Source organism: Pseudopipra pipra, chromosome 1 (genome assembly GCF_036250125.1).
Source record: "Pseudopipra pipra isolate bDixPip1 chromosome 1, bDixPip1.hap1, whole genome shotgun sequence".
NCBI classification, from domain to species: Eukaryota; Metazoa; Chordata; class Aves; order Passeriformes; family Pipridae; genus Pseudopipra; species Pseudopipra pipra.
Window position 1 is genome coordinate 98,869,524 of NC_087549.1, and position 17,325 is coordinate 98,886,848.

Sequence of the window (17,325 nt, forward strand, 5' to 3'; positions counted from 1 at the left end):
TAAGGATGGGGTGACTGGCTTTTTGTGTGGGGCGCTGCTTTTTTTGTTTGTTCTTTTACTATTTGTATAGTAATCAGGTTCGAATCAAGTATTATCAGTCTTTGTTAACTGAAATTAAAAGTAGAACATTTTTTTTTATTTAATAAAAATCTATTGATGCCATTATATCAGGGATTTTGCAGATAAATAGCTTCTGTGGTAGAGGAAGATGATTGATAAATTTGACACCTTTGTAGCTATCTGCAATATGTGCACTGCAAAGCCAGTCTGAAAAATAAAATTAGATCTCATGCAAATTGGCAGCTCATTTTGAAAAATAAAAATTCAGATAAAAATAATTTTGTATTGCTTCTTTGGGGTATAAGTAGAATGACTATAATCAGGATTTGTATTTCAAACTTAAAAGATACCCCTGCTTGGGTGTGTGTATACTTTGAGGTGATGGAAACAATAGAGAACATATAATTTAATTTTTGTTAATTAAACAGACATTTTCAGATGAGCTTTCTGTAAATACTGAGGTCTTAGCAATTTGGGGTACTAATTATGTCACAGCAGCAAAATTTTAAAGGTAGAAACGCTTGTTTCTGGCTTCCCTGAAGGAAAACTTCACCTTTTTTTTTTTCTTCTTAACCTTTTCTCTTGAATTCAGGGCAAGCATACAAAGAAGAGTCATTGTTACCCACCAATGAACAGAGATCACCGCAGAATCATCCACGAATTAGCTCAGGTTTATGGTATTGAAAGTGTGAGCTATGACAACGAACCAAAACGCAATGTTGTTATTACTGCAGTGAAGTACGTAATTCGTTATTGTTTTCAAATCTTTTAAGCATAGTTTAAGTAATTGGATGTTTTTATCACTTACCAGAATGAGTTTATTTACAATGCAATTTGAAAAATGCGCTAATTTCTAGTAGAATTTTTTTTAAAGCAGTTTTTGAATTGATAGTTTAATGGGCTTCTATTTCTACTACTCAAGTATATCTTCAGGGAAGAAAACACAATTAGAAATAATAAAGCTAAGAAAATATTTTGCCAGGTTGTTTTCCATTCATCTTTGCAGTAACTTTTTGTCATCAGCTAAATTTGATAGAGGTATCAAAGATAATATTTAATAACATTTTATAAAAACGGATGGGTTGAGAAATCATACATAAAATTTGCATCACCTTTGATAAAATCTGGTTATTGTAACATATTTGTTCTCCATCTATCTGGACCTACCACAGAGGACACTCCCTCTAGTTAATGGACAAAGAGGGAGCTGGAATTTCTGCAAATTGAAGAGATTTCTAAGCAAAAATGAAAATATTTGGAGAAGACTCACAGAAGGCAGTTCATATTAGAAAAGAAAATGAAGGAAATACAGCTAGGGGGAAAGCAGGGTGACTGTACTGGAGACATAGTATGGGACGGTTTCCAGTATCAACAGCATATTTAGTTTAGCATTGTCAAATTGTGATTCTTTGACAAACAGTTGTTTTTAACTGTAGTCATAAGAAACCTGTCACCTTCTGTGCTACTAGAGTGCCATGAGCTGTACCTGAACTTAGTAAGTCTGGACAAATTAGTGGCAAAGAATTTTGTAGTAGTTTGTACCAAAACAGATCAGTGCTGATCCATTCGTTATGAAAATTGAGCTTCTAGGCTTGAAGGAGAAGATAAATTTAATCCTGATTTCCACAGTTCAGTTTTATACAACAGGCCATCCTGTCAGCACTAGCACTGTCTTAAAATCAGCGGATAGTTTATGTTATTACTTTCCCTGTACTGCTGTTAAAAATGTTTCATCTCAACTTTGTTGCTTGAGGCAAGCAGGTTTTTTTTTTCCTTACTTTGAGAATAGTTTAAGGAAATGAAGAATGGCAACTTTCATATCAAAATGTCCAAAGTACTTGCAGAGCCTTTTGGTTTCATGTCCACTGTTCTGTTATAACCGATGCTAGATAACCATGACAGGTTAGGAAGAGTCTGCTTTCTTTCTTATTTCTGGTAATTAATTAGACAAAGTGGGTTTTTTCCCATTGTACATCTCTTTAATTGAATTCAGTTTGGTTTTTTTCCACATGAGCTAAATGTGGGTGACTGTTTAATCTTTTTTTTTTTTTTAACCAATCAGTTCACAGAATTTTAGGGAAATTGGAGTCAAGTCTAATTTTGTCCCATGTATCACCAAGGTATACAGGAAGTGGTGTACATTTTGCTGGAGTGTGAGTTGATAGATTTTTGTCTCTAAAACCTCTGTTATTTCATGGCCAAACAGTCTGTTGTATATCTCTTCTGCTTTTTATTGGAAGATTGCTAAATTTTGTCAAAGCTAAACCAGGTCTAGGCCTTGATGTGACCAAAGCAAATTTGGTTCCAAGCTCATTTCTAACTGTCCACAAGGCTTTGATCCCTCCTAATTTTTAAATGTTTGTTATATTAACCCTCTACATCCTGGGAAAACAACTTTAGGGCAAAGCTGCTGATTTACTTTCTTGAAATGCAGGAACATTCTCTTTTTTTCGGTAAGATTTTTTATTTTTTTTAGCTAATTGTAGAAATTAGTGCACATGTATTCTTCCAAGTGTTCTGTTTTCCTGCATTCCAGAGCCCTCATTTATTTTCTTTTTTTTTTTTTACTATACAAGAGAGATTTAACCTGACATTTTAGAGTAAGGACAGGTACCTTACATTACTTGGAGAAGGGCTTTCTAGCCTTTCTTTTTTTTGCTTATTTACCGCCAGGCAATTTGCTTTCCATGTTTTTGCACATCACAGGTTATAAAAATGAAAGAAGACAGCAAAATATTCTCCCATCTACCTTTGTCCTCTTTTATTTTTTTCAGGTAGAACTCTACTGTTGAGATGTAACTGAAATGATAGTGTGAGCATTTGACTTTATATGACAGGCTTGGAGCTAAAGGAGAGGAGGAGTTTTTAACTGTTTTACACAAGGGGAAAATTAGCTATTCTCAACTGATAGGACTGTAATATACTTGTCGTTAGAATGTACATGTACACATAATATAATGTTGAAAAAATTATAGTCACTGGCAAGTAACTTTTTTCCCAAATAATGAACACTTTCACTGTTCAGGAGATAGGGACACTTTTTAAATTGGTGACCTATGTTTGTAAGATTTTTTTAGTTCGTTTGAATATACTGACAGTACTCAGTTTAAAAGAATACTGAAATGGATTCAGGGATCACCACTTCATATTTTAGTGGACTTCTAACTTACCTTGAAAATGTTGTGGCATTTTTCATCTGTGTTGCCTCAATATCACAGAAATGGGCCATTGTATTTTCAGACTGATAGAAATGAGACAGGAAAAAAAAGACAAATATGATGGAAATAAGACAAAGACTTCATTTTTGTAAGCTCTGAAGTAGAACTAGTGTTCATCTATGTACTAATGTGAGATTTCAGCTGCTTAGAGCTCTGAGGAAGGTGGGGAAAAAGTATGAATTACCAAGCGTGTGCGAAGCATGGAATTCAACACGTGCACATTTCTGGAATTATAACAATATACAACCCATTGCTTTGCAGCATTTTTCCTATTCAGTATGTAACTTTGAAAGGAACAAGATGAACTTGTTAATCTTGTAGGAATTCATTGAGTAAGAATGTAATGTAATTAGTAAGGAGGTAATGTAATTACTAATGTAATTAGTAAGAATGTCATGGAATTAGTAAACACAAAGAATCTCATGGTCTGGAGGAGTTTATTTAAAAATGCATTAATGAAGTAAATAAGGAGGAAACATTATTTAGTGCTTGACACAGAATCATAGAATCATTGAGGTTGGGAAAAGACCCTTAAGATCATTGGGTCCAATTTTACTACCACTAGACCATGTCCCTAAATAGCATGTCTACACATCTTCTAAATACTTCCAGGGATGGTGACTCAACCACTTCCCTGGGCAGCCTGTTCCAGTGCTTGGCAACTCTTTTGGGGAAGAAATTTTTCCTAATACCAAATATAAACCATTCAGATAGAAATAGGAAAGCAGTTCAGTTTAGTGTACCAAGAAGTAGTTTGGTCTGAAAATGTCAGTAGCATGGGTTTAGAGGAAAATGCAAAAAGCGTAAGAAATGGACCTTTACAATGTTTAGGAATTTTGATTTATTCAGCTTATCTGCCCCCAGAAAAGACGAAGAAGAAACTGTGAGTGGCAAAGATGCTGATAGTGGATGCTCTTTCAGTCTTGCAGTAAATCATAACAGTGAAATAAAGCAAGTTCACTCTTGAAAGTCGCTCATGAATTTAGTGGAAATTTTAAGACATCTCCACAACCTAATAGAGATATACTGTGTTTGGTAATTATTTTTTTTTAATTAGATGCCTTTTTGAAACAATCTTTCTAGGACTTCTTTTTTTTCCCGGGTGTTGGGGGTTGTTTGTTTTCAGATTTTTTTTTATATCCTTTCTGTTTCTCCAGTCAGTTCAAGTCTTTGGCACAGACTGCCAACTAAAGTTGACTGTGATTCACAACCAGTATATGTCTAAAGCATATAACTGCTAAAGTACACTGTCCTCCTATACTGGAGAAAATAATGCCCTGCAACTATAGCCATACGGTGACCTTTGCATTGCAGACAGGACAAGCACAAGCAAGATGCTTCATTGCTTGGTGGCAATCACAATCATAATAGATTGTAACTAGTGTGGAGGGTAGAAAGAGTTGATTTTTTTTTCCCCCTCTCTAATCCATAATGGTTTTTTTTCTTATCTGGTTCACCTGGACTAGCTGACAAGGAAGAGGCAGTGTTGCTGCACTGTTCCTGGGAGAGTGCTCCTTAGCAGGGCTTTGCAGTGATCAACAGGTTTAACATGACTTACTGCCAGAGTCTGAGAAGGTGCTTCCCAAACATGAGATAACATGTTGTGAAGATTCAGTGAACTGTGTTCTCATGATGCTGAGTTAAGCTATTAAGTTGTTCCTTCTGAATTTTTATCTTTTTCCCTGAAAGAACAGATATATGTTGCCCTAGAGTTTTAAGTATTGCATTTTTGATATTTTAACAGTTGATCATTTTGTGCACTTCATAGTAGAAAGGAGTTGTACACTTCATATGCAGAAAAGGAGTCTTGAGTATCAATGCTCAGATCTAGTAAGCTGCTTCTGCATCTTGTGAGAGGAGGAGGAGGGGCAGGCACTGCTCTCTTCTCTTTGGTGACCAGTGACAGAACGCGAGGGTTGTGTCAGGGGAGGTTAAGGTTAGATATTAGAAAAAGGTTCTTCACTCCGAGTGTGGTTGGGCACTGGAACAGGCTCCTCAGGGAAGGGGTCATAGCACCAAGCCCGACAGTGTTCAAGAAGTGTTTGGGCAATAATCTCAGGCACATGGTGTGACTCTTGGCGATGGTCCTGTGCAGGGCTAAGAGTTGGATCCTTGTAGGTCCCTTCCAACTCAGTATATTCTGTGATTCTGTGAAGAGACATTTAGAGTACTGGATATCTTCTTCTTGGTAATGAAAATGTATTTTGTGCACTGCTAGTCTCCATGGTTGGAAAATTAAATATTTAAATAGATTATTAAAGTATATAGGTATGAACTCTGACAGCAAAACTGCTGCTTACAAATATTACTCTTTCCCAGCTTCTTAATGAATGTAATTTCCTATTGAATTAAATAACCTTTCTTTTATTTCTTTAGAGGGAAATCCATTTGTCCAAGCAATACCTTAACTTCTGTGCTAGATAAAGAAATGCAGAGCAGGCCTCCACCTCCTATTCCTCATTACAAACAAACAGATAAGTAAGGAATTCGTTTCAAAACAGTGTTTTTCAATTTTGTGCTGAGTTACTTGAGGAACATCTTCCTGAGCTTCAACTCTATACACCCTATTTCTTTTTTTTTCCCAACCCACACACAGCTCTGGAGCTTTCAGCATGCACTAAGATGTTCTTTCCAGAGAAGTAAGCCTGAAATGAAGTGAGAAGAAAATGTAGGAGTGGCTATGTGATACAGGGATAGTGATATAACAAATATTATGGAGTTTTAAAATTATTTTATAATAAATATCAGATAGTTGGGAAGAGAGTGCCATTTGGGAGAGTTGGCAATTTTTTTTTTACCTTTAACCATTCTCTGTACAAGAATAATATCTTACTGGCATGGTTTGTTGGGACACGTAGTAAATGTATTTTTCTTGCATAGATATGACTACACAGTTGATTGAAGGTGAACTACCATTTTTATCAGATAGTGAAAACTACTGAAGGTGGGATATATAAGGCTTCCTGTTGAATAGTCTTAATAGAACAGTCTTTGCTTCATATGACCTGCCAGCTTCAGATACCTGTAGTTACTTTCATTTCCACTTCTGTGGAATTGCTGTCTTCAGTGGCCCTAATTCATGTAAAGGAGTTATGTGGCAAAATTAAATAAAGGGCTTTGGCCATTTATTTTAATTACTATAAGTGAAATTTCTTCAGAGTGCTTAATTCTAAAAAATTTTTTGGAAGATCTCATACTCTCTTACTGAAAAAAATTTTTACAGTGTTTGGATTTGGTATTACTGTGTATTTTTTGTTACTCTTGCTTTTAAAAGCAAGCACATTTGATCATCAGCTCACTTAAAAAGTATTTCTTTTGCTGTTTTTTTTAAAAAGACATTTTGAACATTTAGTCTTCAGTACAGTATAATTTTTGTAATAAATATTACAAAATCATTGTAAATTATATTTTCTGGTACAACTCTGAAACAAATTTTATTGATTCAGACATGTTGATGTACATTAATTTAATAAAGTATATGTTTTTTCCAAAAATCAGTCAACAAAGGCTTTTTGGAGCGTTAAGGTACTTCTGTTAAAACGTAATTTAGAAGTACATGCCATTTACCAAAGCAGTGTACATGTGCACACTGAGACATTATGTGAGTTTGTGATTTCAGTTTACTTTGTATCTTGTTCTTCATGCATGTGAGTAACATCTGATATTCTTATAATTTCAGGAGTAGTGGAAACATTGGCTTATCCAAACCATTAAAAGAAGAGCCAGTAATTGACTACTTTGATGTCCAAGACTGAAGTGACTGATGTAGAATCATTCAGATGTATCAGAATCATGTTGATTATGAATGATACAGAAGTTTAGAGGTGAAGATACTAAGTTATTGTGTGAGGTGCTTTTTGATTATCTGTCAAATGATCAGTTGTTCAGCATATTCATGATTTAACATCTAAAGTTAGATAGATTGTGACAGTTTAAAAAGTTATGCATTTCAACAGTTTACGTGACTGCATAATACCTAATAGTAGTATAGCTTTTTAAACCTGGGTTTGGTGCAATTTTTTATCTAACGTGCTGTCAGAATGATGTATATTTTCGTTGATGCCTGTAAAGCCAAGAGAACTGGTGGTAATTAAATGTATTTTTGGGATATTAAGAACAATAATAAATCACAAAGATTTATTTTGTCAGATCTCACACAAATTAAAATAGACTAGAAATGATCTGTGATAAAAACACTGGTCAGGAAATTCTCAAAGTATTTTCATGTTTTATTGATCCACATTTGTGTTAATGTGGTAAATTTGGGAATTTGAGTTACTCTTTTGCATGGAAGGAAATATAAAATTTAAGTATAAATATATACATAAATGCATATTAAGAGCACAGACTTCCTTTGGTATCTGAAGAGCCAGCATTTGGGGAAAGTGGGGATTAAGACTTATTTTACTTTATTTCAAATTTGATGCGTTAAAACAGAAAGAAACAAACAAGCGAAAACAAAGGAAAAAACCCAAGCCAAACAACAACAAAACCAACCCCACAACACAAGATTACTACTATAACTTAGTTTAGTAGTACTTAATAACTTGGTCTTTGTTCAAAACCTTGAACAAAATCAAAAATCAGACTTTATATATATTTTGGTGTTTTATGCATGGTTTTATTGGGGTTTACATTTTTTTCTGTACTGTGCAAGCTTAAGATGAATGTGTGAAGTTTGGTTTAAGTATGTTATGGATTTGGAATAATATTTGTAAAATTTATAAGACCATCTAAACTGATAATGGAAGATCTTTGTTTTATGGGAAATGCCATTAACAAAATGGGATGACAGTTTCCAGAATTGTTTCCAGATCTTGATTTAAGATAGGTGAGTAGCTCTCTGGGAGAGGAGACTGTAGGTCTGATCGGAAGAGGTGGTACAGCTCTGAATTTGAGTTATATCTGTTCTCTTGAGGAGAAGGTTTTTTATATTAATAACTTCAGGAACTCTGACACTGATGCACTCTTTTTCTTGATCCTTGTGGTTGCTATAATTAGCACTAGAGGCGAGTCCCCTGCACAGCAGCAGAGGCTGCTGCTAAAAGGGCCTTAGCATGAAGAAGAAACAGATCTAGCAGAAGACTTGGTCATCTGTTGATTTAATTTTTAGCCAGCATGTTGTAGTGTGAGATTTGTTGCCAAGAAAATGGAAGGCAGTTCTGCATGCTTAGATTCACTTAGAGTTATCATATGACCCTGAGCCTTAACTATGAAGCATTCTGTGGCTACATTTCAGTTGAACAGTTCATGAAACATTAAAGAATTAGCAGCAAACTCACAGACTGTATCTGTCCCCCAAATGTTTTGAAAATGAAAATGCATGCTATTATCATTTATTTTTGTAGGAGTTTATTATTTCACATTTTTAAAAATGCAGTCTTAAACGTTTTGAAGTGCTTCAGGTAGAACAGGTACCTCCAAGAGTGTTCAGGCTTCTAATTTGTATGTAGTAATTTAAATTGGTTTTATGGTTTTTTTGTCTAATACTCTGTGATCAGAAATGAAAAATGTATCAATATAGCTTATATTGCCATTAATTTCATAAGCAAATTATGGTTTGATTCTACAAGGTGCAATGCTGCTAAGTTCAGCTGAAGAAGTAAGTTACTCTACATCTTTCCAGGAATGTATTTCTTCAATCCCTTCATTGCGAGGAGTGTGTATGTGTATGAAAAGCTTGCAGACAAGTGCCAGCTCAATATGACCAAACAAAGGCTATTTCTGGTTTTGAAACGTAGAGCTATAGCACTGAGTTAATACAGCACTGATTTCAATCTAGTTAAGACCTTTAGGGAGAATGTATATAGTTATACTGCAAAGGTAGGGTTCTCGACAGGAGCTGGTACACATTTCCAGTGAACTGAGTTAGATGCATGTATACTGGAGCACACATAGACTTAACACTGCAGAAAACCAAGGTGATTTAGTTTATAATAAATAGAATAAAGCTGAAGCCTACTAACTTTTCACATTTTCACATGAATATAGCCAAAACATCACATTTACACCTCTGATTTGAAATTTAAAAAAAGATTTTCATAGCATTATTTTTAGCTCTGCTTTTCGGAATTTTCATCAGATTATGGCTTTAACATAAAAATGTGAGCCTTGGTGAGATGCACTTCAGCAGTCAAATATCTGCCACTGCTTGTAATAAGAAAACAGAGCTAATCTTCAGCTTCTCAAGCTGAGATTGATAATTATTATTGAATCTTTTAATACTGAGAAGTCATCCTTCCCATCACTAACCTCTTAACTACATGAATGTTAAAATATTTTTATAGATCCATATGTCACACACCTCTAAATCATGGCTGTTGGAGCATATCTGTAGTCATGAAGCAAGTCACATGTGCCAAATCTTTTTTTTAATGCATTTTAATAACTTGGTTAAAAACATGATACTATACGTTTACCCATGAAAGTAATACCAAAAAGAAAGTATTGATATTTTTCTCCCCAGAACAGTTACATTAGCCTTAAGGAATTCAGCAAAGGTTAACAGTGGTGCTGTTCTCTCTGGTTTTGTTTGCTTTTGCTGCAATGTATCAGTGACTTTCATATGGAATAGTAATAAAGGCTGTAGTTTTGATATATGTGATAACTCATCTTTATATTGCACGTGTGCCTCGTGGAAATATTTTCCAAATAGCTATTTTGTAAATCTGAGCTGGCCTTTACACCTTTATCTAATAGAAAAATGAGTGGATAAAAGACACGCATCAATGAAGTCAGTGGCAAAAATCCTATTGACATTACTGGAACTATGACTTCAGCTTTGATGTGCTAGTAGTTTTCCAGAGCCCTAAGAATAATATTGGTCCCTGTAAATTTATTTGAAAAAAGTACTTTGCAATAAACATCTTTTGAAATAAGTTCTGTGATGTCAATTGGAATTATGCAACTTAATGAAGTGCTTTTAAAATTGTGTATAAAATAGGCAGATACTATGGCATTTGGGCTCTGCTATTGCCTATCTGTATTGTTTAACATGTTTAGAGTGCTCTGAATATTCAGTGCATGGGTTTAACCTAAAATTGTATAAGATGCATAAGTAGACTTCAGTACCACTGTTTCTGTGGCAGTTTTGTACAGTATCTGCCTCATACCTAAATGAGCAAAGTAAAATTGTTTTACAACACTTAAGTTATTTGTTGATAGATTTATATTTTACTGGATTTTTTCAAGTTACTGATATAAAATTACTTTCTTTATAAACCTAAAATAAATCTAAATTGAAAGTTCAGTGCTTTGGAGTTGTTTGCAAACTTTGTCTTGGTATTCCGAAGTTGGAACACAGAGACATCACAGAGAAACAGTAAAGATTTAAATGGAAATCTGGGGAGTCCTTTTCCTCAAATTTTGAAAGAAAAGTGTGATTTCCTGGATTTGAAGTGGTTTTTAAATGAGTGCTCTATGGAGAATGAAGCAAGTAAAGAGGGCTCCCCAGGAAATGGAGACTGTGCTATCTTCTTGGAATTCAGAAGTACAGAAGAGATGATTCTGAATAGAAATGTACATTTTGGTTATCTGAAAAACCCTTTATTATGTCAGCCTAAATGCTACTTGGCAATAAAATGTATGATTTTAACTGATGGTTTCTTCATTGTTTTTTGTCCACCATTCAGTTGTAACTGTGACTGTAAAGGAGGGGGGGAGGGGAGTGGGTACTGATGTAACTTTAAAGTCCCTTAGGCCATTAGATGTAACAAACACAGAATGATAAATGGGGGTGGAAGGATGATGTAAAAACTTTATCATCAGAGTTCAGTAAGTGGCAAGAAGACTCAAAAAGCAAGCAGTCTGAAAATTAGAAGTTTGAAATAATTTGAACTTGCCTCCTCTGGAAAGTTTTATACTAGGTCACGCATTTCCAACAGCAAAAGCCTGACCTGATATTTCAGGTGAAGTGCAAGATGGCTTCAGAAATTCAGTAAGTGATCTGAGATTGAAGAATTCTTGAAAGACAGCTGGAAACCTTTTGTCTTGCTACCTCAGCTGCCAGTAAGTTCGGACTTTCTTTTCTGGATGTTTTTGGAGGATGAAGATGGTATGCTGCAGGTGTATAAGCATTGGGAAACAGATCTTAACTGGAAATCTTTGCCTGAAAAAAACACTTGCATTTCCGTTCAGGACTGTCATTGACTAGAAGGTGACCAAATATCTCATCCTTACCAGTGTGTGCAAATGGCACCAGAAGAGACAAATCAATTTTGTTTTCTGTTCACTTGTCCATGTTGGAAATATGATTAGATAGAATAATATTGTTCAAATAATGTTGGGTTTATAGTATTTTAGTCTTTGCAGATGCTGAGTTCCCAGTAGAAGTCTTGCTATTTAACAAATGCTGTTCTCATGCTCTGCTAAGATGCTGAATTCCAAAGATGGTTGATGTGCAAATTTTTGTCTATATACTTGTTACTTAACCATGAATAAGAATATCAGAGCCATTAGAAAGGGTATATTTAGAGAGGCTGTATTTTGGATGCTCCTGAGCTTTAGACCAGGTTTCTTAGTCTTTGTTATCTCAGGATTTTTGAAGGAAGTAGTGCAGCATCTTGAGCAGAAGGAGAAACCATGTTGATGCTGTCCTTTGGTGTTATTCCATGAGGTATTGTTTCTAGCACTGGGGGGTTTTGTTGTTTTGGTTTTTTTTTTAACCAGGTTGTCCAGTTTTACACCTCTATGGAAAATACAGGTCTCTTTCACAATAGAAAATGGTTTTTACCACTGAAAGAATCTTTTTCAGAGCATAGATGAAGGTATAGCACCTTTCTGGTATTTCAGGCAATCCTCTTTAATATTTTGGGCTCCATTATGACCTATTGTTGCCTTCTCTGGAGTTTTTTTCAGTTAAAGGAAGAAGGGGCAAAATGTGTCTGTTGTGTAGAGATGTGTTTTGCTTGCCCCTCACAACTTTACTTTCTGTGTAATGCCCAGGAACTGCCCCCTAGTAAACAATTCAGCTTTCTGATGTATCTAACATGTGCTTACTCCAGTGTCCAATCATCTTGCTACATCCATATTTATTCCCTTAAAGTGTAGAAAATGTATTCCAGTCAGAGGACTAGAGGGCTTCATTTGTAAGGAGATGTAAGAAACTAAACTTAAAATCATTATCACTATAAAGAAAAGTTTATCTTAATAGAACACTTTTTATATAGGAGGTAGGAACCAAAAGGCTGTCCCTTTCAAAATGCGTATGCAGGGTAAGCTAACATGTTTTACAAGGGGGCATTATTTATTATTATTTATATCTGAGTTCTAGGAAGTAAAAAGTGTGGTGAAAACTGTTGGATGTGTTGGATAGTTGCCTATCAAACAGTACAGTCAGGAAAGTAAATTCTGTCCATTCAAGGCACCTAGACAGCTTATCTTTTTTTTTAACAAGCAGTAAGGAATTTTCATAATTTACTGCTTACCCAGTAAGTTAGATACCTCTTATTAACAAATGCTATTTCAGGAAATGTTAATTAAAATCTTCAATCAGTGCAGTAAATCCTGGTGTTTAAATTCAGTATGTTGGCATCAAATAAGTGCCAAAGTTTCTAATTAAGTATGTGTCTGTGTGATTGCTTAGGAAGGACAGTTCAGCAGCTTAAAGCCTTATGCAATTCTAGTTATATTCTATTGAAGTAGGCAGTGATTAAACAGGTATTGGATTGATGCAACTGAAATATCAATGAAATAAGTGATGAATTTTTATATAAGGTGTTTATATAAGGTATTTTTGGTAACTTCATTAGACATTTAAGGAGCACTACATCTTGCCTATCAGCTGATATCTAAGTACTTACAAAGTAAGTAATGCACTAAGAAGTAACTGAGAAAGCCTCATACAAAATCAATTAAATTTTCTGATTCTCCTGTTTTTTCCATTCCCCACCATGAGAAATTATTTTAATCTTCAGCCCGAATGTGCACAAAGCTGTGCACTTGGAATAAAATAACCTGATGAAATTTTACAGGCTGGAGCTCATTGGCTAGATATAGCAGCTGTATAAAAAGAGCTGGGTGCCAGGGGATCCTGGTGGACAGCTAGTTAACTGTGAGTTAGCAGTGCACCCTTGTGGCAAAGGCAGCCAGCGATGCACTGTGATGGATTAGTAAGCACAAAGACAGCAGGTCGAGGGAAGTCATTACTCCCCTCTTCAGCACTTGTGAGATGACTCGAGTCATACTGGGTCCAGCTGTGGGCTCCCTAGTACAAGAAAGACCTTGACTGAACCAAGTCAAACAGAAAACCACAAAGTTGGTCAGGAAGCAGGAGTACATGATGTGACATACATGGAGAGGCCGAAATCACTGGATTTGTTCAGCTTCAAAAGAGAGAATATTAAGAGATCTTACTGCTGTGCACAACTACCAAATGGGAGGGTATAAGAAGACGGAGCCAGAGTGCACTAGAAGGATGAGAGGAAATAGACAGAAGTTGAAACATGAGAAATTATGACTTGATACACACAAAATAACTTTTACAATGAAGGTGTTAAAATACAGGATGAGTTCGTTCAGAAATGTTACAGAATTTTCTACTATGAAGACATTAAGAACATATGAGGTCCTGAGCAACCTTCTCTAACTGGACGTGCTTGTAGCAGGAAATCGAACTACATCACCTCCCTAAAGTCCCTTCCCACCAATATGGTCCTACAACTCATGGCCAACTTAAACAAGCTCTGCTTCTGGGTCAGTTTTGTCCTTGAGCTTTAGCAGTTCCTTTTCTACATACAGTGTTAGCTGACAGAGGTGTTCGTAGAGATGAATTAATTCTCTGCATGTCTTTGCTTTGCTGGGCTGTCTTGATGTTCCTGAGTTTCCTTTTTTTTTTGAACAGGCTATTGATTCTGATTATCATCTTAGTCTGTTTTATTCATCTTTCTGAATGTTGCATACGGTCTCCAGAAATCACTAGCAATTCTATTAATATGCTAATATCTGTGCTATGTTTTTTCTTTCTTTTTCAAAAGGATCATGATTGGTTAATTGATAAAAGAGGAAATTCTGCAATCACATTGAAGTGTTCAATGCTAATGACTTTTTGATGGTTGTTTTGTTCTAAATTGGATAGTTCTTAATCTTTGGTGGTGTTGTTTATTCTGATACAGCTTTTGCACTCTTCTAATGTGTAACTTTAAGTGGTTTTCACACATTCATGGGTAAAATATCTTCTGGTAGAACAAAATGGATTGAATGAAAGGAAATAAAATTTTCCATGTTTTCCTGGGGCCTTATAAGCTGTATATGCAATGTAACTCATGATGAGGCTGTAATCCTTCACTTACTACAGTGTTTGCAGATTCAAAGACTGTTAGAGTTAAATTCAAATATTAATTTTTGGGATAACAATGATAAAAGCAACAGATTTTTAACATTTATTTATTCTAAGTGAATGAAAAGATTATTTCAGTGCTTCATAACAGATTTCTTTTGCATCAAAGAATGTATAAAATTGAAATAATTTAGAGAGACATTGGCTTGAAGAGAGATCTCTTATTCTGAGATTAGTAAAGCATTCTCTGAGTGTTACCTGATATTTAATTCCTTAATGATGCAAATACTTTTAATGGCCAAACAGATTCTGTCATCAAAAACTGATTGAAGCAGGATGAGTTGATTCTGTGGAATGAACATCTTACAATATATATCAAGAAGTTATAAAAAGGCTTGTTTCCGAAGCAAAAGGATTTGCAAAATAGTGTAGTGGCAGATGTGCTCCTCTTCATGTGGATATAAACTAAAAACAGTTACCCCGTAATATAGTTTTCAAAACCTTATCCATTATCCAGGTCTTCAAATTGGAAATATAATCATGTGAAAGAAATTAATATCAATAAAAACTACTTTACAATTATGCGCATCTATAGCTAAGACTTTCCCTTTTTTCCACCAGTGTCACAGCTGAAGAGTGCAATTTTGGAATTATTCCGTAGCATACAAGCTCTAATCAGTAACTGACTGATTCCTGTTTGGTTGTTCTGTTCAAATTCAGTCTACCAGTAATAGCAGTAATGTTCTTTTCTCACTCTAGGTACAAGACCCCTTGATTGTTACTAGATGGGAAGTTTGGCCATTCCAGGTACAGAGTGGGAATGTGGGCCCATATGAATCCGTGACAGGAGGAATTTTAGGAAAATAGACTGGGCAAAAGAGAGAAAAAGGCATGGACTCAGGTCATGGCTGGTGTTTTTAATTCCAGAGTTCCTTGAAGATTGTATTACACCTAGTAGCCTTTTGTCATAAGGGTGCCAAAAAGATGGAGAACATTGGAAGGGTATGGGTATGATTAATTTCTTTATGCTTGACAATACAAAGGTAGTAAGGAAGGCAGCATACGTCTCTACTACTGTAACTGAATGACACTGGAAACGGGGCTGGCACCATATGCATGGTTCTGTCAATCTTGGCTTCCTCAGCACAGGTCTAATGGCATAAGATAGCCAGGAAACAGCAGTTTTGGCTAAGATGGGGAAGTAAGAAAGCAGGAGGGCTAGCATATGTGCCCAGGAACAAAGGCGTTGTCACTCCAGCAGCCCAGGAGTCATGAGGTATTCAGAGAAGGAATGAAGAAAATGTTGCTCCAGCATTTTCTGCTAAAAGGGCAGAAAATCAGGCTGTGCCCTGTTTTTGGGAGGAAGCAGACTCACACTGATGAGAAAACAGCAGGATAAAATGAGGAAAGGGACACATACAGTCAGTAGTATTCCTGAGCATATTGCAGCCTGGACAGCAACCAGCAATACATTTCAAAAACAAAAGCTGGCTGAGTCATTTGGAAAGTGTAGGCAGATATTCTGGTGGCACACTGAGGGACAAAATTGCTTGAAATAACAATGGGAGATGTAGGCTCATGAGCTAATGACTGCAGATTTTCATGAATGAAAAAATGGATTATGCTTCAGTTCATGATTGCACCAAAGGTGAAGAAGTTTTGCATGGCAGGCAATGGTGGGAGGGGAGAGAAAGGGATGATCCATTCCTCCTCTTTACATGTTTATTACGCTTTGAAGAGGCACCATTGGTGAAACCTCCCTTCCTTCCCAAATGGGGGGTGGACCCTCAACCAGAGTCTGGCCTGCTTTAAAGGGTGAGCTAAGTCACAGAGGAGTAGATGGGAATGCTAATACACTGATGATTCAGGGGAAGTTCATTTTGCAGTGGGCTCTTGAGTTCTCTTGACAGAGAACCACAAAGTGCTTCTTGTGTCAAGTACCAGAAGACTTCCTGGTTTTAAGGTGGACAGCGTGCCAGGTAATAGCATGGAGTTACAACCTATCAAGGGATAGCGAAAAAAATAATTGTCACATAGACACATAGAGGGAAGGTTTTGTTCATCCTTAAGACCAGTAAGTATTAAGAGGACCAGTGAATTGTGGTTGATCACCACTTGTCCTCTCACTGTAGATATAAATTCCATTCTATTCTTGCAGAGTAGCCAGAGATGACAGAATGGATCCTCTGTTATGCTCTGTGAGATACTGTTCCTTTGACTAAACATCTTAGTTCATATATTTCTATGGTTGTAGATCATGGCTTACAGAAGATATTACTTAATATTTTGACTACTACTGATAAACCCCATGTGATTTTAATCTACTGATATTCAAGTTCTAAGGCCAGGTACAGTGTTTGCTCAGCAGTCTTCAATACAGATGAGCCCAATGCTAGAATTAACAAATTCAAAAGGCTGCTTGAAGTCACATCCTAATGACTTTCTATTTGTTGTGCAGTGTAGTGGAATTGTGGCTGGACTTCTGATATTTACAGGGCAGCAGAAAAGAAGACAAGTCGTATTGTTTGAATACACAGGGAGCCCAAGGACAAATTCCTCACTCTTATCACAGAATATTCTGAGTTGAAAGGGACCCACAAGGATCACCAAGTCCAACTCTTAAGTGAATGGCCCATACAAGAGATAGAACTCATGATCTGGGTGTTATTAGCATCAGGTTTTAACCAGCTGAGCTAATCTCAGGGTTATTGCTGAGAATAGACAGTTGCCCTCAATTAGCAAGCATATGAAATCCTTCAGTTTTGCTGCAGT

The 17,325-nt window shown here is 35.9% G+C and overlaps 1 protein-coding gene across 2 annotated transcripts in view; it reads left to right on the forward strand.

Moving 5' to 3' along the window:
• The window catches only part of NFX1 (nuclear transcription factor, X-box binding 1), a 66,550-nt gene extending 55,678 nt beyond the window's left edge, over positions 1–10,872 (forward strand). Inside the window, exons 22-24 of one of the 2 annotated variants that reach the window (XM_064667144.1) lie at positions 653–798; positions 5,655–5,756; positions 6,958–10,872. In XM_064667144.1, the coding sequence (XP_064523214.1) occupies positions 653–798; positions 5,655–5,756; positions 6,958–7,033 (324 nt within the window). In that variant the 3' untranslated portion in view covers positions 7,034–10,872. The remainder of the gene's footprint in view (positions 1–652; positions 799–5,654; positions 5,757–6,957) is intronic. The other variant, XR_010433376.1, reaches the window with a different exon arrangement.
• Positions 10,873–17,325: the final 6,453 nt, after the last annotated feature.